This window comes from Portunus trituberculatus, chromosome 20, assembly GCF_017591435.1.
Source record: "Portunus trituberculatus isolate SZX2019 chromosome 20, ASM1759143v1, whole genome shotgun sequence".
Classification (NCBI taxonomy): domain Eukaryota; kingdom Metazoa; phylum Arthropoda; class Malacostraca; order Decapoda; family Portunidae; genus Portunus; species Portunus trituberculatus.
Window position 1 is genome coordinate 4,523,523 of NC_059274.1, and position 23,978 is coordinate 4,547,500.

Sequence of the window (23,978 nt, forward strand, 5' to 3'; positions counted from 1 at the left end):
GCTTAGATGCGCCTGCTATTAGTCACATGCCCATGTAGGTAACACCAGAAACAAAAAGACTAGAGGTGAATCAAAGGTTAGGACGTGGGAGAAACAGGACCGCCTTTTAGGGAGTATCTGGAGGGCGCAGGTAAACAGAGCGGTCAGGTGTGGCGGTGCAGGCAGCGGTGGTGTGTCTCTGGTGATCATTTCCTCACGATGGTCAAGTTAACAGAGGACATGGTGGTGGCCCGGTCCAGGGGGTCGGATATACACAACGTCAAGAAGCTCAACTGTTGGTTAGTGCAGGAGAAAATGATGTGTGGAGGAGAGAGTGACGAGAGGAGAGGGCAGGTGTGTGTGTGTGTGTGCGTGTGATGAGAATGTGTATGCGTGCTCTCCAGGCTACACACTTACTTATTAGAGGTGACGATAGATGCAGAATGAGTAGCATGATGATAATTTGGTGCTGTCGTGGCTATATTTGTTGTGTGAATGGAAATCATGGTCTTGTCATGGTGCTATCCAATGTGATAGGTGTCATTCATCCACGACGTGTTTTGAGGCAACTAACTGTACTTTTATGGTGTTGGTGTGTCAGGTGCAGGTACAGGAAATGTGATGTGGTATTCAGCTACGATCAGGTGTCCAGGTTACTTAGGAATATGTCAAAATAACAGTACAAACACCAATTATGTAGTTTTCATCCAAGACTTCTAGAAATCTAGCTCTACTGTTATGGTGCTGTCAGGTGCAGAAAGAATTGGGGAGGGTATTCAGTAATGATTGGCTGGTCAACTTTAGCTATATATTATAATGCTAGTACTGGTCATGTAGTAATCCAAAGCTCTAAATCTAATGATGTTATGTCAAGTGAAGATAAAATAAAGGGTTAAGATATGCAGCAGTGACAGAATATAGGGTTATGTCGAGGTAAAATACAAGTATCTGTGCTTCATTATGCGTTGAAATTTGTTGTTTTTTGCAGAATACTGACAACATGAGATGATAAAAATGTTGCTTAGCCATTACTATACCTTCCTGTCACTAATTCAGTGAGATCATCTTGTGGTTATGGACATGTTCAAGGTTTCCCTGTCGTCGTTCTAAATAAGTATTATCTTTTGGTCTATATTATCACTGTGATCATAATTATTATCAGAAGTCTGGATTGCTTTCAAATATTAAGATATAAAGCAGCATTTTATAGTCAATGTCTTGTACTCTGATGTTAAGTTGTGCTGTGCTGTGTTGTGAAAGTGTAAGTTTGTCCTTCTGTGGTGTCTGTTTATGTGAGTGATTTGTGCATCTGGAAGGTGCACCAGAGTCATATACATTTGATGCATCATATTCCATTTCCACAAGAATGATTCAAGCTGTAGTGTATTGGAACCATTTCATGTTACTTGTCCAAGTTGTTGAACAAAAGTGAAATCTGAAGCTGTCATCTGCTATTTATTTGACTGAGAAGTGAGAACCTAAAGAAAATCATAGTTGATGGGAGTGTTACAAAGCCATTAATAAGGTTATAGCTTGAAAAACATGGCTTTTAAAAATTTCCAGCTTAAGCTTGTTACAGTTCTGAATCCATAATTTGTGTACAACCGACTTTAGTCATCTGGTGATAGCCTACAAAGTGTACAGTTATGTCCAATAATTCAAGGTCTTAGGTCTGATTTCACTTAACTTATATATACTCGGGATATCAACCATATGTCTTTAAACTCACTGAGGATGGGAGTGTTATAGCGAAGCACTTCTAGTCTTATTTATAATGTAAATAATATGTGTAAGTATTGTCGTGTTACATGATGTGTGTCTCCACAGGGGAAGTGAACTTTCTGATGTATCAGTTGTGAGAAAACTGCCAAATGTTGAAGTTCTGTCTCTCAGGTGAGTCTTCATAAACATTTACTAATTATGTGTGAGGGATTGCGATTATAGATTAGCCCAACTCCAAATATAGAAATTGCCACAAAAATTAAGAAATGTATCTAAAGTTTTAGTCTGACTTTTACTTTGTTTCAGTGTGAATCGTATCAGCACACTAGCAGACTTCCAGTACTGCCAGAATCTTCAGGAACTGTACATCAGAAAGAACAACATTACAGATATCAATGAGGTTCTGTATCTTCGTGCACTACCAAAACTCAAAAGTCTTTGGTTAGCAGATAATCCATGTGCAGAATTTGAACAGTGAGTACCTACACATTGCATCAATATTCCATTTGTTGCTTTAGTATCATGAGTCATTTCATGCCAACAACTGGCCTCCTGTTATTATTTAGATGACTCTCTATCATGCATTTAATCTTTTATGGTATGGTGTTATATCGTACAGATTTGGTCATGAATTGGTAACCTACTGCATTTACGTCCATTGTCTTCAGTGTTTTCCCAGAGTCTGCCTTGTTGACAGTCTCTATAAAGCTTGACAATTGATAGATTTTTAGCAAATCAGAGACATTAAGATGGAGTGCTGATCACAGTGGGAGTGAGTACAGCAGACTAGTTGACTACCGAAAATGAATTTGCTGTAGGCTTTGATTGATACCTGCATAATCAGTCTTGTTATTTAAGGTATTCAGGCCTGTGTGTGGTGTGATGTTGCAGGTACCGCCTCACTGTACTTCGAGCACTGCCACACCTGCAGAAGTTGGACAATGTGGCTGTGGACTCAGAGGAAGTGCAGAAGGCCATGGTATGTGGCATTCCTCTGCCCGCTGACAGGTAGGATGGGATGAAACCCGGCAAACTCTTCTTATTTCATCATGTTGATAGTATGTGGCTCACAGTGAACAAATTACAAATGACTACCATGATCACTGAAGTCAAACCTAGTTATAATGCTGCAAAATATACTTGGAAATTTTATTCACTTGCTTTCTCTCATATTTGTTAAGAATTTGACAACCTGCATAATCATAACCACTTTGTTTTTGTTCAGATTCTCTTCTTTTTTTAATATCTTCTGAATATAAAGCCAACTTGTGTTTACGTGCAAATACATCACACTGTCAAGGCATCACCTTCCCACAGAGGCGGGGAGGAGAGGGAGATGCCACGATCCAGCAGTGTGGGGGAGTCCCTGAGGAGTGAATCAGGTGGAGGGAGCAGCCTGTCTGACAGCTCCCCTCCTTCCTCCGAGAGACGATACTCCCAGACCACCACCCCAACACGGCCTTCTCAGCAGGTAGGAGGCCTTTCTGCTCTCCCTATTGAGTTGTATTGTTCAGGAAGGCTATATGTTTATGTGGTAGTTGTTCTAAATAAGGAAGGTATTTCATCCATTATAAAGAACTAAGGCATGTATATGTGGCCTTTGTATATTTGTAATTTTTGTTTTGGTTTTATTCTTAAGGTAACCATGATTGTTAGGAGAATTTATGAGTTTATTATGATACATATTAGTTATGTTATTCATATTATTGGTATCATTGGAAATATTTTCTTAGGCTATGAGCTAATAGGTTTTATAGGCTTTCACATGATTTTGAAATGAACTATAGAATCATTATCAGAACTGTATTGTAGTTAACTTTTGTCTTAGTGCTGCTTAACCTCATCAAAAAGTATATAATGGTGTGCTGATTTCAAGACATTCCATCCAATTATGTAATATTTAGTTTGGTTAACATTTATTCCTATGAAGGTGCCAGTATTGTGTAATAGGTTCTTTGCCCAGTTTTCTGTTTTTTAAGAATCAGGGAAAATTTTCCCCAAGTGTTTCTTCTACATGACTTCGGCATTGCAAAAGCAGGGTATGTTCCTCATTGCATTCACCTGAACTGTGTACCATATGAAATCACCAGAAGCACTTGTTACTTTGTTATGAAAAGTACCCCATGATTTATTTTAAGACATTTTTCTAATTCCCAATAATTCGTTTGTTTTACCCAAGATCATTGTTTTTCACATTTGTCACTTGACTGTATAATCTTAAAGTTTTCTTTCACAGTTCAGTATTGTACTGAAAAAGCAATTTAGATTACATTTAGTTTTCCTGTTTAATTTCTATGACCAAAACCTTTGTTTTATATACATTTAGCCTTTTCAGTTGAGATGGCACACGAGTAAAAGCATGAATGCAATTCAAATTTTATGAATTCTCATAAAAGACAACAGCATGTTAGTCATGATTGTGAGGGAGACTTATGCCAGAATGAGCATGCAAGCTCTTAAGGGCATGTGCATTAGTTTTACTCTGCACCATTGGATACTATGCCATGCTGCAAGAGTAGATTACATTTTTGTTTCAGAATTATGTATTTTATCTTTTCATCTAGTGGCATCTTGAATACAGAAATGGAAATTCAAATATTTGTGCTTTTATTATTTTCTATTATTTTGTTAAAGTGAAATATTTTTTGTTAGTTAAACTACTCATAAAAATGTAATTTTATGTTGTATTATTTCTTAAAGTGTAATTCACTTGTTTTTCTTTTAATACTACATAAATACTTTTTACATGCAATCATATACTAGTTAGGATAAACAAATATTGTAAAGTCTGAATATTTTTGGGTTAGAAAGAAGCTGTTTTGAATGAAGTGAGTTGTGATGTCCAACCTAGAGGCCGGTGAGTACTACCACCAATAACAGAACACCAAAAGTTGTCTTCACTCTTACTCCTCCACAGGTGTCATCTACACAGGCTCTCTTAATCCCTTCTCTTCCTGTGGCAAATAGCGTGACTAGCAGTATTGCATTTGAATGTAACATTAATTCTCCACATAGATTTTTCACTTCACCATGAATCCACTGTAGATATTTTTATACAGATATTTATGTTAAACACAAAATGTGTCTTTGTTGAATTTGATTTCATTGACAAACATTAGACCAAAACAACAAAAGATGGTGAATATATTGCTCAGAAGGTTTTGTTTCATAACAAACTATAATGCAAATTTAAAATGAAAGACCGTGCAGGAAAGAAAAGAATGTATATGGATATAAAACAATCTGATTCATCCCTATTGACATATGAAATCATAATATTAGGTATATATTCATATTTCTTAGTGTGGAGTCATTATTTTACTCATAATTAAGCACAAGCTGCTCATATCCTTTGAATTACTCCTTCCCCATACCTCTGTTATGTTTTAATCTTGTATGGTTTATATTGTTTACTGACCATTTTAGTGTTTCACATTTAGTGTAAATTAAGTTGTAGTTCAAAGAATAACCCTTATTACTGTATCTTTTGTGTCTGCATTATCTTGAAATTTCATTTATAGTGCACCAATCTCTGTAGTTTAGCTTTTAGTTTTGCATGGCTTTCAGTTTGAGTGAATTTTCCATACATTTTCTCTGTCTGTATTTATTTAAAGTAGTGTAATGGTCCTTAATTTTCAAGCATCATCATGTTTTCCACAGACTAATCATTATTGACATACTTCCTTTGCATTCTTTATTTACAGTTCCTTCATTTTTGCAAATATTAAAACTTATTATGTTAAGTACTACATTTATAGAATAAGAACTATAATGTAACAATTTGCTATTTGTTCAAATTCACTTTAATTCATAATCTTTATATGTAATTGAACTTTTAATTAGAGTAAATTGAATTGTAACTCAGAACTTAAACATTTAGCAAATTGTGATGCAACAGATCTGTAGATGTTTGGGATGTTGCAGGATGTCTATGAGCAGTCCTTGGATGATGGCTATGAATACTCTCAGAATGTGTACGATGACGATGATGAGCAGCCAGTTACTCGCCGCCAGCAGGGTTACCACTACGCTGCTTCCGACCCCGAACGAAGGATCTCCCAACACTCTAACCACGGATCCTCGCCTCAGGTACATACTTACTTGATTCCTGTCTTCTTCACCTCACACTCCTAGAATTGTTTCCATGCAGGAGGAAGGATTGGACGTCATTTCCTCTGCAATTTGTGGCTCAGGGAATCTTAGAAACTGCCATTTATGCATGTGGTGGTGTATGAGTGTAACATTGAGGTCTTTTTCCTTTTTTTATCTTTTTTCATAGCTTAAGCTTTCATATGTTATGTGCAGGTAGCAAAATTTGACTGTAATGTGATAAGCTTATATAGTCATGTATGAGTATCTGTGATGTTGAATTAGTTGTATAGATATTGAAAAGAAAGGTGCATAGATGCTTGGGAGACATGTTGACAGATCTTTGGATATCTTTAGTGTGAAGTGCAGAAATGGTGTAACTATGTTGAGTGATCTTTAGTCAGATACATCTAGCTAATGCTGTATATTTATCACCTTTGTATTTACTTCCAGAATTCCTTTTGTATGTAATTATATACAGTATGCCTTCACTTAGTTACAAACAAACACACATTCAGGTGGAGGTGACTGGTACTGTAAATATACTGGGATTTCTGAACTGCAAATAATGGTGTAACATTTGTTTTAACAAACTTGAACAAATCATATATATATGAACTCTTCCTGTTTAATAAGGCACTTCATTAAACATTTAACTCACTGTGCTTACTAATTAAGGATACAGTGAAAATTAACCTGAAAAAATTGAATATTGTGCTGAGTCTGATGTAAAACAAAACAGTAATCACACACCAAGACCAAATAGCACATGGGAGAGTAAGGAAGGTACTGAGAGTGAGGAGGATGGAGACAAGAGTTGAGGTACAAGGTGGGCGGTGTGTACATTGCAGCAGTATTATGGAGGGAGGAGAACAAGTCAGCAGAGACACCAGCAGTTAACTTCATCGATAGGACAAACGCAGTACACAAGGAGGCTCCCCGTCAGTCAGGTGAGGCTGAGGGTGCCACACACGCTTGCTTGGAGTTGTCCTTGGATCAAGTGTCATCATTCTTGTTGAGAAAAACTAACATAGCACCAGCTAGTCCTGTTCTGTCACCAGCTTATTAACATGGAGGGGCTTCCCATGTCTGCATGCTGTCCTTGTGAGATCCTCAGGGAAAATATGATATGCCACACAAACCAGCACTGTCATCAAGTAGGTCGGATGTATTGACAGTATGCTTTTGTATTCTGGCACAGGGGACTCGAACAGCTCCTATGTTAGTGTAATTATCATGTCTCATAAACCAATGTAGCGTCTAGGTAAAAGGTTGTGGGTAAATAATAAATACCAATACTGTCAGGATGATGTGGGCTTCAGCTACTTCTGAAACTACCTAGACAGTGTCCAGTCATCTTCTTCAGCAAGCCTTGCCTATGTGTGCTTTATTTCAGATTTTGTATCTTAGGAGAGTTCTCAATGTTTGTAGACTTCTCTAATTAGCATTTACTAGATATTTCATATACTTCACCACTGTATTGTGTCTTATGTTTGACACACACACACACACACACACACACACACACACACACACACACACACACACACACACACACACACACACACACACACACACACACACACTACACACCATGTAGTGTAGTGGTTAGCACGCTCGACTCACACTCGAGAGGGTCCGGGTTCGAATCCCGGAGGCGGCGAGGCAAATGGGCAAGCCTCTTAATGTGTAGCCCCTGTTCACCTAGCAGTAAATAGGTACGGGATGTAACTCGAGGGGTTGTGGCCTCGCTTTCTCGGTGTGTGGAGTGTGTTGTGGTCTCAGTCCTACCCGAAGATTGTGTGTGTGTGTGTGTGTGTGTGTGTGTGTGTGTGTGTGTGTGTGTGTGTGTGTGTGTGTGTGTGTGTGTGATTCACCCATCTGTGTGATTGCTAACTATACTTTTCCAGTGACAGTGTAGAGCACATTTGGTTTGATTCATGGGTAAGGCAGTGACATTTCACATATCACATGCCTCATTGTCTTGCTGAAGCAGAGCCATATCTTTCTGTTCAGTGGAAATGTGAACGGAGTGACAGCCAAAGACTTGACCACTGAGCTAGTGAGCAGTGGATGTATGTGGCTTATCTCAAATATTCAAATTTAAGATAGGAAACTGTCATCACTGTCAGTCTTATGTTCATACATGTGTGCTTAAGATATAAGGAGTGTGGGTAACAAATAGCAACCAGTGTACTGTACCTGAATTAATGGTCTTTTTAGATAGATAACTCATCTTAATTTTAGATATGGATGCTCTCATTGTAAAAGTTTTCCAGTGATTAGTAGGAAAGATTTGAAGATTTTGTCATTGTGGTTGCCAGGCTTTCATTTTACCACCACATTTACTGTAAAATTATTTTTTTTCTGAACCTTAGACATTTAAGTCATCCCACAAGTGGCTTTATTTATTTTGTGTGTGGGAATAAAAATGCTCATGAACAATTACTGTGGATTGTCATTGATAAATTAGTAAATTAATTTGCATCATAATATTAGTTTCATTACTGATAGATCATCAAGAGATTCAAAATCAAAAGTTGAAAGAAAAACTTGTTCCCTAAGAGATTACATGTACATCCATGAAATACACTACTTTATTTTCTAGACAAACATCTTCAAGTGTTGAGAATAGTTAGGGTGATTTGAGCTGTGATCTGATAAAAATATCTATGTTAGATCAAATTATTTTAATATTGTTTAGGGTTAAACAGAAGATGAATTCCTGACTTCATTAAAATATAAACACTAAGAATGATGTGTGCAAAGCTTGTGAAAAGTTCATGTAAACTTTGAAAACTTCAACATCTATTTATTTATTATCTGGTTCAGACAAAAAATCATTTACAGTTTTTGTGTTTAATACTAGTAAATCTTGTAATGTCTTGTAATGTCCTTTTCCTTATAGTTTTTGAGTATGCAGTTGTCTTCTTTTTGCATAATACTTAATTGTACTTTTAAAGAGTTTATGTTAAACACCTTGGAAATTTTTATAATATATTGAATATTTATAGCTGACTGATTCTGCTTTGCTATTTTATATTTAGTATTATTCACTTGCTTTTAGTAATAAGAAATATTCCTATTACAATGCTGTGGTCTATAATCTCTAAAAGTATAAATGCTCTGTGCTTACCTTTATCTTGCAAGTTACTGCACTAATGTAATAACAGGCACCAAGTGGTTACCAGAGCGCCAACACAAATGGTCACTACTATCGGGAAGCTGACAGCAGGGAGAGACAACACCAGGAGTCTTACTACCAGCCACAGGTCTGCCACTCTCCAGTCACCTTTCTGGGCTGCCACTGGTGCTGGTACTACTGGTTCAGTCTTCACTAATGCCATTGCTGAAACGTTCTCCACTAACACCTTCTTTTGTCTCCTCAAAGCTTATTAATAGATTTCTCCAGAGGTCTATCACAGGTTCACTTTGTTGCAGTGGTTTGGAAGATGTTTTTGCTTGGGAGAACACTAGTTGGGTGTTTTTAACATGTTTAGATAACTAACTACTCCTTATTTTCACTAAGTGTCTAGAATGGGTGATCCAAGAATTACCATCTTTACCTGTAGTACATGTGATTTGTATTTCCTTGTAAAATAAGTGTGTCATGAAGGTAATATTATTATCATGAGTTTTTCTAGGCATATTTGATTGGAATGTATGGGCATGTATGATTCAGGTGTTTGTGTCTCATGACAACCTTGCATGTCTACTGTATGGCACAGGCATGCCACCTCACTTTCAAACAGCAAGTTTTCCATTGAAATAAGGTTTGATTAAAAAAAAAAAAAGTTTCAAAAGTTTGGTGGAACATAAGGGACATACTGTAGTACTTTGATATTTGACATGATTCTAATGTTAATGTTAAACAAATATGGAAATACTAATATCAAGGGTAGGATGTGCTATTCTTCTGGTTTCTTAGTTTTTATTGGTTAAGCAATGTATATATTGCAGATTTCATAATTTGGATTTGTAGAAACTTTGACTATATGTAACTAATTAACTAGAGTGGAATGGTGTGAATGGAGTGTAGTTTTCTCTTTTAATTACTAGATTTTGTTTTTTGAGGCTGGATCCCTTATACTCATCCCACAGTGAGAGTTAGCATAGGCAGAAAGAGAGAGGGAAGTGAGAGAACCAAATTGACATATAACTGGTGAACATTACCAGTTCCTCTCTGCCACGTGGGTGTTGTCACAGTGTGTTGAGTTCCTACAGTGTTCCCTCCTGTGTTGCAGAGTCCATCACGTCGCAACAGCCAGATGGTTGCCGAGGATAGCCACGGAGACACACGCGGGTACATTACATCACCTGAGTCCTCTTGCACTCACAATGCTGACTATGAATTCGACTCACGCAATGCTAACTACCTGAGCCGGGAGGACACGGCTCCCAGGTACACCAGCGGCACTAACAACTTTCCCCCCACCCCAGATAATTCTGACAACAATGCCACTAACAACAACCCACAATGCCCCCTTCAGTGAGTACACCCTTGTCGTGCATGGTGACTGCTGCACCCACCCACCCACCCACCTCACTCCTGCATGGGCCCCGTGACTGCATGAAGCCATGCCGCAGCCCCAGCCCCCTGGCGGTGGCGGGTGACTGGCCAGGCACGGTGGTTGTTGGTGGTAGTATTTGTTTGCTATTTGCATATTGATGTATTAATTTTTTCCCAGCCATTTCAGTGCCAACCTTCCTTATCGTGTATGTTTTGTGAAAGGATAGGTGTGATTGCTTTGATATGAATGTGTGGAGTGTGTGACTATTTTTGTTCCATATGATAATGCAGCAACTGTACAACATTTGTAGGATCAAAATTTCCTCAAAGCATGAATATATATTGAATCTTTTAGTAATTAGCTCTGCAATGAATCAGTTAATGACAGACATTATTATTATTACTTTTTGAGTACATGAACCATCTAGGATTTAGATCTATAACAGGTACCCATGCACCTGTAATATCGTAGGATTGTATATACCTTGGCAATTTTCTACATCTCTTAGAACTTTGTGAAGGTTTGCCCAACAAATATCAATTTACTTACCAATAGAACCATGAAACTTTTCTTTAACGCTTTAACTGCTTAAAAGTTAGACCACGTTTATCAAAGGTATTCTGTTAAAATAAAGGCACTATTTTCTGTGCCAGGTATAAAAGGACAAGATTTCTGTAGAAGTAAGATAGGAGAGACAGAGTGCATTTGTGGTTTACTTTAGAGATTTGCCTTTACAGATAAAATAATATAATTAAATTGCTTTATTTAGTTTATTTATTTATTTATTTATATATTTATATATTTATTTATTTTAGCAAAGTCTTTTGAAAATCTTTTGAAAATCTTTATAACTTTACCATAAAATTCTTCACCAAAGCAGTAGCGGACCTGCGGACAGATATTTACTGATTCTTGCTTTGTATTTTGATTTTGCTAATTTCTGGCAAAGATTATTCTCCATCACCTGTGTATGCTTATTGTAAAAAAAGTTCAAATTAATGGTTCCTAGTGTCACTGTATAGAACTTCTGACTAGAACAGTGGTAATGTGCTGGCCTGGCATTGCTAAGGTTGGCAGATAGAGTCTTGCGCGGGCTCATGAGTTTAAGCTTTTTATTGGGAGATTACTGCTGTGGTTGGAGTGCCACAGTGAGAGGTTGGGCTCGCGTGGCTGACATTCTGGAGAGCGCCAAATGTGGTAGATACCAGAACTAAAACCAACGAACTTTAACTTTAACTTTGCATCAAGTTCCTGGCAGTGGAGGATGCTTTTATGGACATTTATTGAATTCACTTCTGTCTTACCATGTTTTTTTTCACTTCCTTAAACATTGTATGTGTGTAGATTGTGACATCAAAATTCCTAAATGATAAGAAGTACATGTTTTGACTTTTGAGTGTCTTAGTAGCTCTTGTATAGTAATGACTTCTTAACTTATGATGATCCTAATTTTTCATATCTTAGTCAAATTTTGTTGCTGTCACTGATTTTTATGTATATTTTTTGATGTTTTAACTTTCTTTGAATGTGGTTCATCTATGAATCCTCATTACCATTTGGAGAATGAGAAACACAGACAACGTCTCTGGGATAACACCATCCTTTCATAGAATTCTTAACAACAAGCATCATATGTATATAGGCATATAGGAACCCAGTAGTAATTATAATGAAGGGTATAATGGGAGAATAATTAAGAAAGAGAAGTTTGTGTGGTATGCAGTGATTTGCTTGTTAGGGAAGCAATTGTATTGGCGAGGTATAATTGCAGACGTGCTATGATCATCCTTTTGCAAGGATATTTTTCCATAAATTTTGCAATACATTATTAGAATCATATGATCACAAGGAGGAAAAAAATATATGTAGTCTATTTAATGAGTGAAAGAATGACATATCTTACCTATTCAAAGAAAATGACTTTGGTGATAAGTAGAGCATTTTATCAGCTTTGAAAATAAGCATACCATCTTTTATTTTTTACACTCGACAGTTATGATAATTAATGGATTATGATATTTGCGGTTCATTGCTTGTAGAAACTTCATATCTTTCATTTCAACATGGTCTAACCAGAAGCTATGCTGCGTAAGTACTTTGTGTTTTTTGACCAAATTGATACATTTCTAACATCTTTTTAGGACCATTTTTATGTAAGTGTTGTAGTTAAAGCTTAGTTTGTCTAAGCGCTTTGTTTTTCTCCTGACAGCCGGCGCTACAGCCAGGAGCCGCGGGACCACCGATGGGTGAGTGCAAGTCAGCAGTTCACTTCTTAATTATTTTGTAGCATTTTGTTTTCTCATTTCAGTTCAATTAGTAGGCAGAATGTTCATCATTAATTTTCTTCTTTTGACATGAGTAATTTTGGTATGAGTTTTAGTAACACCTTTTCTCTTCCTCACAAGTAATGGCTGGAAAGTTATCCCTCACTCAACCTTTTTGACCACAGCTTTGAGATCTAAGTAAGGATGCATTATGTGAATTTTTAAGGAACTCTAATAATAAGGCACGAGTTGAAACAAAAGAAGAAGCTGATAAAACTGCTTGATGTTTTGATCTGCTTAATTTTAAGTTTCACTTATATTTCAAAATCATGACAGTATCAATAAGTAATATTTGTATATGATAATTATAAACATCCAATTTGTTATTACTATTGAGATGGAACTAAGAGCAGAGTATTGTATTTCATGAAGTGTGAAGTTGAGGAGCGTGAGCGTGCATACAGTCGTGGAGACGGCTATGGGTATGCCTCGCCTCCCTCTGAGGTGCAGCAGCCTTCTCCTGCAGCCTACGAACAGAGATCAGTGTCGCAGGAGCCTCGCTATGTCAGAGTGAGTGCCATGTTGAATTTTGTTTTGCTGATTAATAAATTTTTACGAACCTTATCATGTAAGTCCGCAGGTTAGCAAAGAGAACCAGACACAATTATAGATTTTTTTTTGTTTTGCTTTCATTTATGCTCATCATTAATACGTTTCATGTGGAGGCAAATAGTATACTTTAATGCTCAGTAGATGAAATCTTTCATACTTTGACACAAGCCAAAATTGTTCAGAGAATTTATTTCATGAAGGTATATGAAGAATAAAAGTCAAAGAGGAATTATGATACTTCAGGGATTATAATAGTTGTGTGTGTAAAGAAATACTTTCAAGCTTTTCTCTAGTTACTTTCCATAGTGGTTTGGTATTAGAAATGCCTGTAATAGCTATTCTATATTTATTTATTATTCTCCTATTTTATTACTTTCTTCATTTACAGCAGGGGGAAAACAGAGCAGTGCAGCAAAACTATGATAATGCATACCGACAGGCAGAGCAACACATGGACTCTGCCACTAGATCTGTGACATCAGAACGCTCCTCTCCAACAAAACCTTACCCTGCCAGACCAAAGACTAGGGTGAGTTTAATTACATGGAGACAGGAAAAAAAAAAAAAAAAATATGAGGATGCTCAATATAGAAATCTTTTTCTGGTATAATAAGTATTATGTGCCTTTTTTTCCTTTTATCAGAATGCAAATTTACTCTCGGCTGTGTTATGTCTGGTGAAAGAGTTGGATTACACCAGCCTGGAGGTTGTGGAGATGGCTGTGCGCTGCCGCATGGAGGAGCTCGATGACTGAGTGTGAGTGGAGCAGCCATCCTCATTACTGGTGTGTGCTGCTGGCTTTCTTAGAGCTCCTGGGAGTGGTGAGTCATATCTGTGCCTGGAACTTGCAAAGAAAATATATATATATATATATATATATATATATATATATATATATATATATATATATATATATATATATATATATATATATATATATATATATAAACTGCTATGTTGCCTTTTACTTTATGGTATGAAAAGAAGAGATGAATGGTACTTAATTTTTGTTACTTTTTAAAATCTAAACACAGGTTGTATTATAATGTGTTAGTTTGTTTTATTGAACTGTGCTATTGGTGAAGTCATGTCCCCAGGCTACAGAACTCCCATTTTACTCCCTTTTTTCTACCCAAATATAATATTCTTGCAAAGAATCTCATATATTAATTCCTATGGGATCTAACACCCTAACAAGAGATCTGTAGAACTCTTCTAACGTGCATGAAGGATTTCCTCCATGTGTAGAAAACTTGGTGATGTTACTGGTTTATGATTCTCTTGAAGCTTTAACATTATGTTCTCTGATACTAGTACCTTAATAGATATTTTTAAGTTAATATTAGATATTTGTTAATTTTAGTTTAGTATAGAGTTATGTTATTAACAGTACAAGGTGTACACTAAATACCACTGACTGTTTCTTTTGTAGTTCACAGTAATTTACATCTTTTTGTGAAAGTTTTTCATTTTTAGTAGGCAAGGTTGATGGCAAAAAATATTTCTTAGTTTCCTAGAAATGACTGGTCAGAAAATACTACAGACTGGGAATAATGTACCTTTCAAAATAGAAAATGTAAATTTTGAATATTTGTTATTTTAATTTTTATGATTTCTTATTTCAAAACAGATAAAGATAAAAATTTAAACTTAAACCCAGTGATGTAGTATAAACAAACAAAGCATTTTATGCATTCATGAGACTTTCTAAATTCCATGTAATTCATTTGTGACTGACCTTCATGAATATACTTGAATACATCAGGAGAGTAAGCAATAAGGAATGTTATTATTACAAGATGCTATTGCAGTGAAAGATTAGGTTATGATAATGTTAGGCAATCATACAGGAAGTCATACACTATACTAGATCAAATGTAAGTGCAATCATTGATGATGGTAATATTTTACCAAGGTGATATGTGGCATCTCCCACTGATGTGTTTTCATGCTCATCCTACTCTGCATCAGCAGTATGATTGAAGGGAAGTCAAGCTTCTCCAGTTTGGTGCATGCTTTTATTGGGTCAAGGACTGGAGACTGGAAGCACATTCATTAATTTCCTTTGTAAGGATTTCATTATTATTTAATTTGTTACATACTTTCAAATTGAGGCCACTCACTATATAGTGATGGGTTTCTTGTTTCACTGGTGGCTGCAAGTTTATCTGTCCCTGGCTGGATAGATCATTTGTTTTGTTATTTCTCCACACTGGTTGTGAGGATCATTGTTGATAAACTTACTCCAGCTGGTTTTTCTCTTTGTTTTGTAGCTATCTACTTCCTTCAAGTTCTTTACAAAATCATTGTCTTATGCTGCTCTTGGTCATATATGTTTTTCTAATTCTAGAAATTTGATTATTGAATTATTTTTTAATTTTTAGACAGCATTGAGGATATGGAATCTGCCTATTATTTAGAGATTTTCCACTAGAATTTTTGTCTTAATTTATTATAAATATTTAATGCATAATCACTGTTCACATGCATTGATTTTTAGGGGGTAAATCAAAGGATGGAGAGGTAAATATTTTAGGTGATGAGTCAACAATGCTAAAGGCTTCAGAAAGCTAAAATGGAAGGGTGTTTAGATGATGATGTGATAAGGACCATTCCTCATTTTTATTTTTGTACAAAGCCACAAGTAACTTAACTCAAAACTGGATAAGGTTACTTGAAAAATATTGAATTCCTGTAAACTCTCATTGTTTTGTTGTCTACCTGATTTGTCAACATCCGGCCAATTGGAGATAAGAAATACATAAATGAATGAATGGTTTTAGCTTTTTTAGCTTTAGTGAATGTGTTTAGTAAATGTGCAATTCTAATTTATTATCTGAATGGCTCTAAAAATAAGGTAAGACATTGTGTTTCTGTACAGTGTCATGCTTTTGTATTGAATTGTTATATTTTGAATTAATGCTTTTTAGTGAGTTTAGTTTGTGAGAGCCAGACTTTGCCAATAATCCATATAATGTTCAGATGCCTCCACCACCAGCAGGAACTAAAAGGCTCAGGTTTGTGTGCTTGAGATGAAGAGTGCAGGTACTGCATTGGTTGTTTTGCATCAATACTAAATGATATATGCTGATTCTTTGATTTTTATATTTTACTGTAGCAATAGTTATTTTGATATTGTCTATGCAGCTGTTTTATGTGGTTACTCTATAGGTTGTACTGTTGCGCACTCTTAGCTAGAAAATTGTGGCAATTAATATTTATTATTGCATAGTGTTGATTTAGATGATCATCTTGAAACCTGACAAAATATTTTGATTCCAAAGTTAACTAAGAATTATTGATAATGAATACTGTTTTGTGTTTTATGTGCAGGAAACAAATTGTTCTCCAAAGCATCATGTACAAAGAAGCAAAACTGAAATATAAGATAGTATATTTCCTGAATACATGAATTTAAGGATTACTCTCACCAATCCCATGTTATGGTTCATACACAACCTTAGATTATTCAGCTGCTTCATAAAGTAAAACAGACTTGTAAGACATGTACCATTTATCTGTTGTTATATGAAGCACATAAGCATCCATTCCTAAAGTAACATCTTGGTTTTAATACATGTAAATGCATATCATCAGTCATGCCACATCTGTATCTGCAGTAAATGTGACCATAATTTTCTGTCTGGATGATTAGGATATCAATATGTAATATATATATATATATATATATATATATATATATATATATATATATATATATATATATATATATATATATATATATATATATAGTAAAGCTATTTTGTACTGAGTGTTTCGTAGTGGCTGCTGTGAGTGTTCTCTTGTTCATCCTGTTTCAGTCCTAATTTTGTCTGATATGTTAATTATCTTTTGCTTCAAGATCAATTTAAGTACATTAATATCTTAATGAAGATGAATATTTTGTTTCCTTGAAGACAAATGCAATGGTTTTAGTGCATATTTATACCTCATCATTTGACAACACTAGTTTCTGATATTGCTAAGATCAAACAGTGACCAGCCTTGGCTCCATATCACAGCTTAGGTGGAAGCAGTTGACCAATGTCACTTCCTCTTGTCATTATCAACAACCTCCCCTCCTGCATCTACCACACATCCTCATGTGCTTCAATTACATATTAGATTTAATATCATACTGTATAAGAAATGAAAGATATGTATTCTAAATGAATGTTGAGAAGTGGAACTGTGTAATATTAGCAATTCATTATTCATGATGTTCAGTAGTTTTACTTTCTTAATTTTCTGCCATTATTGTAACTGCTGAACTTGTACTATTATTGCAAATTGGTAATTAATTGAAGTTGATATGGAACCATATATAGGTCTTTATGAGTAGTAGCTTCCTTGTGTGACGATAAATGTTTTGTCTGCAGCTGGTAGTATTCAGGGGAGACCAAATATTGTAGTGCAGTTGAGTTATGGGACCAGTCACACTAGAGCCCTTGAGGAGATGGTTATGGGCTGCTGTTGGGTTTATTTTAGCTTGAGGGATAAAGATTATTTGTTTAATCAAACATTTCAGTTCAAGTTATTCCTTTATGACATTGTTTTTCAGTGTCCGTCTTCATTACCATCTGTCCTTTGACTTAACATTGCACCATATCTGTGATGTGTGGTGCTTTCTTGTTTTTTATTAACTTGTCTAAGGGCCTTAAAACTTGTGCTGAAATTATCTTATATTTCCTTCCTTATATATGTGTAACTAGAACTATACAAAAGTATACTAATGAATGACTGATATAGGTTGAATAATCTTGAGTTGTATTTTGTACTCAGTGTGCTGATTCACTCCTTGATGAATGTTGTTTGGTTGTTTAATGTTGTGTTCTCAGAATCCAGTTTTGTGTGGTACAGTGATGCTAATTTTTGTTTGTTTTTAGGCATTTGTAAGATATTGGCTGACTGAAGATATATATAAAGGAGCTGTTGAGTTGATTATGTTTTGAATGCAGTTTATCGCAAACTAATTATTAAAACATGGTACAGAATATATATGATATAACTGCTATTTATAAGTAAGAGTTTATTGAAAACTATCGTTCCTATTTGATCAGTGACAAAATATTAATTGGTATCAGATAGCAATTGAAAATTATAATTTTATATTGGCTACTGCATGATTAGATGTAATAGTGATGTGCCATTGATGTCAAAACATTTACAAATTTGCTGTGTGTGTGTGTGTGTGTGTGTTAGCATAACATGTGGTTACTATGCAGCAGGTCGAGCTATCACCACCTTTACCTCACAAAAAAGGAGATGTTTTCTTATCCATTTTTAGCTTGCATTATTGATATGGTACCTCTTATGTTGGCAATCTCATGATTCCATGTCACAATAATGGAACGAGAGGTGTAGTAAGAAACATTATTTTATGAAAAAATGCCAGAAATTACATAAAACTGTTTCAAAAGGATGAAGTTTTAAAATGCATCAAGGAATGAATGTGTGTGAAAGGAAAATGTATACAGTTAATATTGTTGGATTGTGAATTCTTTATTTAATCTGACTAAAATGTTGTATGAAGAAATCTGATAATTTATAAAAGTTTGAGTATATTCATGCATTCTCATGTTGGTTAGTGTGCCACCTCATTTACTTGCTAGTAGGCCAGATATTAGATATTATTATTATTATTATTATTATTATTATTATTATTATTATTATTATTATTATTAATGTTATCATACAGCTAATCTACCAAGGTCATTGGAATGTTGATTGTAACATTCTTTAGTGTTTGAGGGATTGAGTTGCTTTGTGTTGTGAGGGTGGAGGCAAGACGGCCACACAGCCACAGTGGACCTTGGTGTCACCTCTCTGGGGCAGCTCAGAAATGCTGGAATGCTTTGTCTTATCTGTAACCAGTTTGATTGATCTGTGATTCATAGTATAAGGACTAGACACATTAATATATTAGATGAGCATATGTATACTACAACTTCGCTAGTGAACAGCCACTTCCTCAGAACTATGTACATTGGCAATGTAATAAAAGGGCTATTGTGCATTTTCAGTTAAGTTTACTTAATTTTTCAATTGATTAGCTATTTCCTCTCCTATCCTCAATACAAGATGGTGGAATGTTCCACTCATATCTTGCTTGTGTATGCGTCATAACATTGTGTTAGTACTGATCAGACTTCTGCCTATTGTGTAAAGCAAGAGGTAATAGAGAGGCAGCCACGGCCTGAAGGTTGTTGTGACAGACTGACGTGTTAGGCATCAAAGGAAATGCAGGTCACACCACTCAAATATTGGTAACATTATTGACTATGCTGCATCTGTGTAAGTTTTGTGATTCTGTCTACAACTTGCTACATCCTGGGGGGTTTGAGGCATAGACAAATAAGATTCCTAACTCCTTTGGGATCTTATCTTATTGAATTGATAACTTATGTAATAATACTGATTGAAATTAATCACAAATAAAATTAATATAGATGATGTAAATATGTTTCTAACCAGATTTCGTTTCATATGTCTTTAGGACGAAAAACTGTTAGACTCTTGGGTTTTGCTTGGGTGACTCCTGTAGAACAATTCGAATGGACAACCGTTATGACCAACACGATGCTGATGAAATCTTCGCACTTTCTATTAAGAGTCGAGTACAGGATCATGGTCTATTTCAGAGGTAAACTATGGTGTGTCATTCGCCGTATTCTAAGCTTGCAAACTGAACGCATTAGCAATAGAATGGCTCGTTTATCTATATGTACTACTTCAACTTCCAACTTCAGCAGGCCACCGAGAAGCTGGCGACAGATGACAGTCTTTGGGTTGGCGTTTCATCTATTAGCGGTGCGGGGTTTGGCCAACTTTTGCTGCGGTATTCCTAACACTTTGGAACAAACTTTTCTCGGAGTGAATCTGAGACACGTAGGATGGTCATTATGGCCTGGGTGCGTTACTGTTCCGTGGATGGAATCCACCATTTAGATAACAACCTCTCCTGCCGCGGTGCAAGGTGGATGCTATTAATTACGTAACGATTGGTGGCGTCTGTGTAGCTACTTTCTTTTTCTTTTGAAAAATTGGTGTCCGGTGCGTAATTTCGATTCAGTCAATCATTTTTTTTTCCATAAATTTACTCCATAGCAAGAAGTGCTAAGAGTTATAATGCACGTGTTCGCCACATAATCCCCGAGAGAAAACAGTGCTGACAAGATGATCAATCATGGTAATTCAGTGTAAGTAAGCTTAGGCGAAAACTTTCCAAGAAAACATCGTAGATTTTCATATGTAAATTTACACAGTAACTTTTCCAAGAGAGTGATCTTTGAGACTGAGCAGGTGAGCCATGCGTTAGGCCTACGAATAAACTACTACAGCCTACTGGTTGTGATCTTAATTGCCTTAACACAGGTGGCCAATTCAAAATAAGATGGTGCTGTTTTATGCAAAGTAGAAAGTAGCAGCTGCGGCATACGTTTGTGAGGTGAAAAGCGAACCATATGATGTAAGTAACAGATGTTTGTTTCCATACACAACCTCTCCAGCCGCAGTGAAAGCTGGTAATGCGCTGCCGCGGACCGCGGTAGAAAGTGTGCAGTCACCAACCAACGCTGAGAGCGCAAGGCAGCGGCGCAGCACAGACTCAGAGGGAAGTCAGGGAACCTGTGCTAGAGTCAGTAGTCGCATAGACATTGGGGAGGAAACGTGGGTCGCTTGTGTGCGGGATCCTTCCGTGTCCACGCTGTTTCCTGTCACTACAAGGCAAAACCAGGAAACATTTAACCGCATCTCTTTGTAAGATAGTTCATGTGCCTTGTAACCCACACTGCTGCAAAAGCCGGGCACGTGACCAACACTAGCTTCCCACCGCAGGACACTAACGGCACGCGGCAGCCACCTACTTCACCGCCTCCCTCACTAGCCTTGCTGGTAGGAACGAGAGAGAAAAAAAAGTACACAGTTAACGAGTGACACTGCAAGCCGCATGCATTAGTTTATCTGGCGTCCTTCGTCACCCCTAAGTAGACACTCCGCAAGTGGTGACCCGCATCGCTGTTACCACAACATAGCTCCGCCCGCCGCGCTTCGGACAGCTCTCAGACAACCATGGACGTGAGGTGTCCCAGCTTGTTCGGCAGGGACAACAAGGTGATAGGGTGGATGCGGCACGTCCTCACCGCAATCTCTGTCTTCCAGTTCGTGAGTACATGCAGTGCTTATTTCAATGTGTGTGTGTGTGTGTGTGTGTGATTGATCATTATTAGTTTATTCAACTCATTTATTCCCAGTCAGTAAAAACCTTGTCATCTCTTTAGTTTTACCTTGCCTTCTTGAATGACAAAATATTGTGCTATATTAATTAGTATTTATTTTCATTGATTATTTTTCTTATATATTCATATGGAATGATCGTTGTGTGTGTGTGTGTGTGTGTGTGTGTGTGTGTGTGTGTGTGTGTGTGTGTGTTTGCACAGAAAAGTAATATGTCTTGTATGAAGGGGATCCGAGGCACGTAAAGAAATGTGAAAAATCAGCAGATATCTTTCCAGTTAAAAAAAAAAAAAAAACGTATGGAAAACACGTAGTAAATTGATTTCCTTATACTACTAATACTACTACTACTAATAATAATAAAGAAAGCTGCAGTATTATTTTATTGTCAAATAACACTTGCTTTTAAGTGAAAAAGGCACATGTGCACAAAAAACGTATGGAAAACACGTAGTAAATTGATTTCCTTATACTACTACTACTACTAATAATAATAATAATAAAGAAAGCTGCAGTATTATTTTATTGTCAAATAACACTTGCTTTTAAGTGAAAAAGGCACATGTGCACAATTCAACTGTCATATAACCGTCCTTTATTTACATAAAGAAATACAATCCCCATCACCCGTACCATGTTCGTATTGAAAAACAAAGTGGCATGTCAAACTATAACCACAACCACCACCAGTAACGCTACCGCTCCCACCACCACCACCACCACTACCACCACTACCACTACCACTAACCTTACCATGAACTCTCCTCCCCTACCACCTCAATCACCACCACTACCACCATCTCTTTCACCATTATATCCACCATCACCACCACCTCATCCTTGCCATGATCACCACGTGAGCACGTAATCCCATCATCAACCACTACACTACCATTACCATCACCACCGCTATTGTTACTGTCAGACATCACCATTATAGGAAGGCAAGCAAATCTACATCGTTAGAGGCAATTGAGGTGTTTCATGGTTTCGAAGCATGTCTAGACCGCACTCGTTAAGGGTTAAAGAAAAAAAAAGTTAACGAGCAACGCGCACACACAAATGGTCGCTGGAAGAACGTGAGTCGCGCTGTGATATGTGGAGCAAGATTTTAAACTCGTGTTGACTTGACGTGTGCATGGAATGGCCGGTAATGAACAAATGCGTCATCATCATGTATACAGAGTAGGATCCAGTCAAACACGCCAGCTCGTCACCCCCCACAACCCAGTTCTCGCGTCGCACCTGCCAGACGTATGTATGTATGTATGTGCGTGTGTGTACTCGACCTTAAACTTCACCTTCCTTGTCTGTACGTGTGACCATTAAACCTACAATATTGGTCAGAGAAGGTTTTGAGTTATTTTTGCCATATAACATAGTCGCAGGAGTTTACTAGATAGCAGCAGCACAATGACCCCGCAAACAGATGGATCGGGGCTTTACAAACTTTAAATGGCCGAAATAACGTTGAGCAATTCGTCCGTACCGACCTTTAGAGGAGGGTCTGAAGTACGTGCATGCGGGTTTGGTCTTGGTGGATGGGCAGAAGAGGTTAGATTTTCATACGTCTGGGAGTCTTGACCATCATTAATATGGGAAACGGCGATGTTGCGGCGCCAAGAACGAAGTCAACAAGTATCGTTCATTATTAACTGCTTCAGTACTGGGAGACATTTTTGCCTTCAGATTAGTGTACGATTAGACCATTTTTTTGACATTAGGAACGGTCTATAGTTGTCTAAAGATTAATAGCCACAGTCTTCGCTATTTTAATCCCCCATATTAGTTTCTGAAGCTGTTTAAAATCACCAGATAATAAGCAGAATAAATATGGAAGAGGTTAAGCTGTCGTTCAAGTTACTGGGATCTCCAAGGAAGTTACTAGGGTTTCTAAATAAGTTATTGGGGTTTCCAAGATTGAAGTTTCTGGCGTATTCAAGTGTTCTGATTCTATTAACAGGTTGACAAGGATGCATATCGTTAAACTACTTTTAGCAGGTTGTAGTTATTTGTAGCTTCTAAAGGCGTGTTTATGATTTTAGTGATGTAAGCTTAACAAGGATTTTACATAATGAATGGTTAGTATTGAATAAATTAAAATCTGTAATAATGCAGATGCCTTTCATCATGGTCTTCATAAATAGCCGTAATGAGCGAACAGTGTTTAAGAATGTGGTGCAAGGATTCTGTGTCGTAACTGAGAACCTTACTGATTTTTACCTCAGGCTTCTGCAGACAGTCCTGGTGAGAGAAGAAAGCATTTCATAATTCCGACCATGATTCCCAGCATATCCCCAGTAATGGTCGTGGAATCAGCTTTTTGCAGTGGGTTGTTTTTTTCTTTATTGATTTTTAATCTTCGTTGTTATCTGTGGTCTTATGGTTAATTTACAAATAATTGTTATTACTGATGTAACTTGTTAATGCTCTGTTTCTTCTCTTTCATCACGATTTGTTACTGAAACAACATTTTATCGCTTTAATTAGGCACAACTTTTGTCAAACTATCATTGGAATCATAAACACCCTTGTAAATCCTTGCAGTTCTCACTAGTCTGTGAAA

The 23,978-nt window shown here is 36.7% G+C and overlaps 2 protein-coding genes across 15 annotated transcripts in view; both read left to right on the top strand.

The window, feature by feature from the left end:
* Positions 1–117: 117 nt before the first annotated feature.
* LOC123506544 (uncharacterized protein F09G8.5-like) lies at positions 118–19,630 on the top strand. Of its 13 annotated transcripts, none has more exons than XM_045258713.1 (13): positions 118–278; positions 1,807–1,872; positions 2,008–2,175; positions 2,593–2,709; positions 3,019–3,172; positions 5,626–5,790; positions 6,642–6,740; positions 8,964–9,062; positions 10,035–10,279; positions 12,511–12,547; positions 12,998–13,135; positions 13,566–13,706; positions 13,821–19,630. In XM_045258713.1, exons 1-13 carry the CDS (start codon positions 199–201, stop codon positions 13,929–13,931), a joined length of 1,620 nt encoding a protein of 539 aa, XP_045114648.1. In that variant the 5' UTR covers positions 118–198; the 3' UTR covers positions 13,932–19,630. The 13 variants fall into 13 exon arrangements, with proteins under 13 accessions (XP_045114648.1, XP_045114649.1, XP_045114652.1 ...); XM_045258714.1 differs by having other exon boundaries at positions 5,671–5,790; XM_045258715.1 differs by having other exon boundaries at positions 119–278; positions 10,035–10,192.
* A 1,073-nt stretch (positions 19,631–20,703) lies between these two features.
* The window catches only part of LOC123506547 (tetraspanin-18-like), a 28,985-nt gene continuing 25,710 nt past the window's right edge, over positions 20,704–23,978 (top strand). Inside the window, exon 1 of one of the 2 annotated variants that reach the window (XM_045258734.1) lies at positions 20,704–21,340. In XM_045258734.1, the coding sequence (XP_045114669.1) occupies positions 21,248–21,340 (93 nt within the window). In that variant the 5' untranslated portion in view covers positions 20,704–21,247. Of the gene's footprint in view, positions 21,341–22,481; positions 22,667–23,978 lie in introns of those variants that run through there. The other variant, XM_045258733.1, reaches the window with a different exon arrangement.